The sequence below is a fragment of the Bison bison genome, unplaced genomic scaffold (genome assembly GCF_000754665.1).
Source record: "Bison bison bison isolate TAMUID 2011002044 unplaced genomic scaffold, Bison_UMD1.0 scf7180017852023, whole genome shotgun sequence".
Classification (NCBI taxonomy): domain Eukaryota; kingdom Metazoa; phylum Chordata; class Mammalia; order Artiodactyla; family Bovidae; genus Bison; species Bison bison.
This window is the reverse complement of record NW_011482596.1, coordinates 8409-10666: the sequence shown is the minus strand read 5'-3', so window position 1 is coordinate 10666 and position 2258 is coordinate 8409. Positions and strand designations below refer to the sequence as shown.

Below are 2258 nucleotides of genomic sequence, written 5' to 3'. Positions count from 1 at the left end.
TCTGTCCATGGGATTCTCCAGGCAAGAATACTAGAGTGGGTTGCCATGCCCTCCTCCAGGGGATTTTCCCAACCCAAGTATGGAACCTGCGTCTCCTGCAGCTCCTGCACTGTCAGGTCGGATTCTTTTCCACTGAGCCACCAGGAAAAGCCCGGGTGCCTGCCTACCTGTGGCCATGTCAAAGAGGAAGGAGAAAACACTGCCGCGGTCATCACCCGCCCAGAGCAGCCGGCCAGGGGCATCAAAGGACAGAGCAAGGACGCGGCCCGTCAGCTTGCTGGAACCACCCTTCACTTTCTTGCCCGTGGAGATGTTCATGACGTGCACATTGTGCTTGGCATTCCCCACCTGTGGGTAAGACCCATGCACCATCACCCTGCTCCCAGCTAGTCCTTCCTTGAGGCTGAAGTTGATGGGATTGGCTGATCCCTGTGCCCTCTTATTATAGGAGGGTGGGTCGGTAGGCTGCAAGGTGACCCAGGCTGGTAATCCTCCCCAGCTGGTCCCTCTTGCAATTTGACCAGAACAGACAGCTGCTCCCAGAACTAAAGGGAACTGCCTGGTCCTTCTTGGAGTCTTCGACTATTCTAGGATGGCAGCTGCTGCTGCAGCTGAAAGGATCCCAGAGCACAGGCTCATGGGGCCAACTCCCCCTACTCCCTGCTCAGGGCTGGGCCAGACTTTTCATTTCCTTCCCCTGCCCTCTGACTCTCCATCCAGGTCAGACCACCAAAAAGCTGCCACTGAGACAAGGTTTCCAACCAGTAACCCTGCTCCCCAGCCAGCAACCCCCGCAGTTGGCAAATGGCAGGACTACTGCTGATGGGGCCATGACCCTAGCCACAGACTGCCCCATCCCCACAGTGAGCCCACCCCAGTCCAAGAACTGAGACCACAGTCCTGCCTTGTTTCCCTCTGAATCTGGCCAAAGGAGGGTGGAGGTGATGGACTAGAGGGGACTCCTTATCCCCATTCCCTCAGATACGCCCTCCCGGCTTGGCATCCCTCCCTTGGCGAGGGGGCGCCCTGGAGCCTGACCACAGTAAGGTTGTTGTTGACCGGCTGGAAGGTGCAGCAGAGCAGTTCGGCGCCGTCAGGGTCAGGGATCTCCCGGATGCAGCGGCCATCCTCAGAGGCCCAGATGCGCATGGTGGCATCAAGGGAGGTGGACACAAGGATGTCATTGGAGAGAGACCAGGCAAAGTCGGAGACCCCGCGCGTGTGGCCCCGCAGCACTCGGAGCACAGTGGGCGGGGCAGGTACCAGCTGGCACAGTGAGATGCTGCCATCAAGTGAGCAACAGGCCAGGCGATGCCGGTCATCATTGGCGAAGCGCACCCTGGGGACTGCAAGGCCAAGGAACCATTTGGGAGAGTCAGCATGCTCACCGAGTGCTTTCATTTATGGAAGCTTCTGACCTCTGAGCTGGGGGCCAGGAACCACTGCACCAGGCACAGTGGCCTCAGAAAAGGGCTTTCCTTGGCTGAGAAAGAGAGTTGGAACCTGGAAGGCCCTCTGCCAAAAACTCCCTAAATCTTGGCAGGTACCTTATGGACTGTAAATGACTTCTGTAGTGTGAAATGGCTTCCACATCTCAGTTAGCACTTTCTAATTACCAAGGTCTTGGCAGTTTGCAAAACCCACTCTGCCCTTTGCAAGAGGATTTCTCTGCAGCAGAGACTTTAAGCTCCTTCAAGTGACTCACAACCCCAGAAGCCAAGTGCTCTTTTAAGCTGTTCAGTCCTTTTATGGTAGATAAAGTAACCAAGGCTTTGCAGATCACTTTGCTTTTAGGTTTGTGAAAAATTTGATGTATGGGAACTGCCCCATCAGAGATGGGCCCAAGACTCTGCATTCCAGAAAAGGAGGCACTGGGTTGCTGTCAGTTTGGGCAAATGCATGGTGATGGGACCCGCCATCCACTGGCTCACCTGCCTCATCCACGTGCTGGTCGAAAACATGGTACATGCCTGCAAAGGCATAGTTCTCGCTCAGCGATGTGTCCCCAGCCATGGCTCGACTTGCTTCTGCCGCTGAGGTGGGCACCACGCTGCCTGGGGGCCTAGGCCCCAATAGGAGTGAGGGGTAAGAGAAGGGAGGTACTAGCGGGTGGCCTTTCGTTGTCCCGGGGCCCCTCCCCTCCTCACAAACCTCTTCTTTCAGGTGCCCCTGGTGCATACCTGTCCTCGTAGACAGCACGGTTCATCTGTGCTTGCAGTTGGTAGGAGCCTCGGCTGACGGAGCGGCGGTGCCCCCGG

The 2258-nt window shown here is 56.8% G+C and overlaps 1 protein-coding gene across 1 annotated transcript; it reads right to left on the bottom strand.

Moving 5' to 3' along the window:
• Positions 1 to 141: 141 nt before the first annotated feature.
• Positions 142 to 2254, bottom strand: WDR13 (WD repeat domain 13; the record flags this gene model as incomplete). The annotated part of the gene is made up of 4 exons (XM_010852367.1): positions 142 to 348; positions 1039 to 1346; positions 1932 to 2062; positions 2181 to 2254. Coding segments are annotated over 4 exons (720 nt in total), but the record flags the coding sequence as incomplete, so codon positions are not given.
• Between the last annotated feature and the right edge of the window lie 4 nt (positions 2255 to 2258).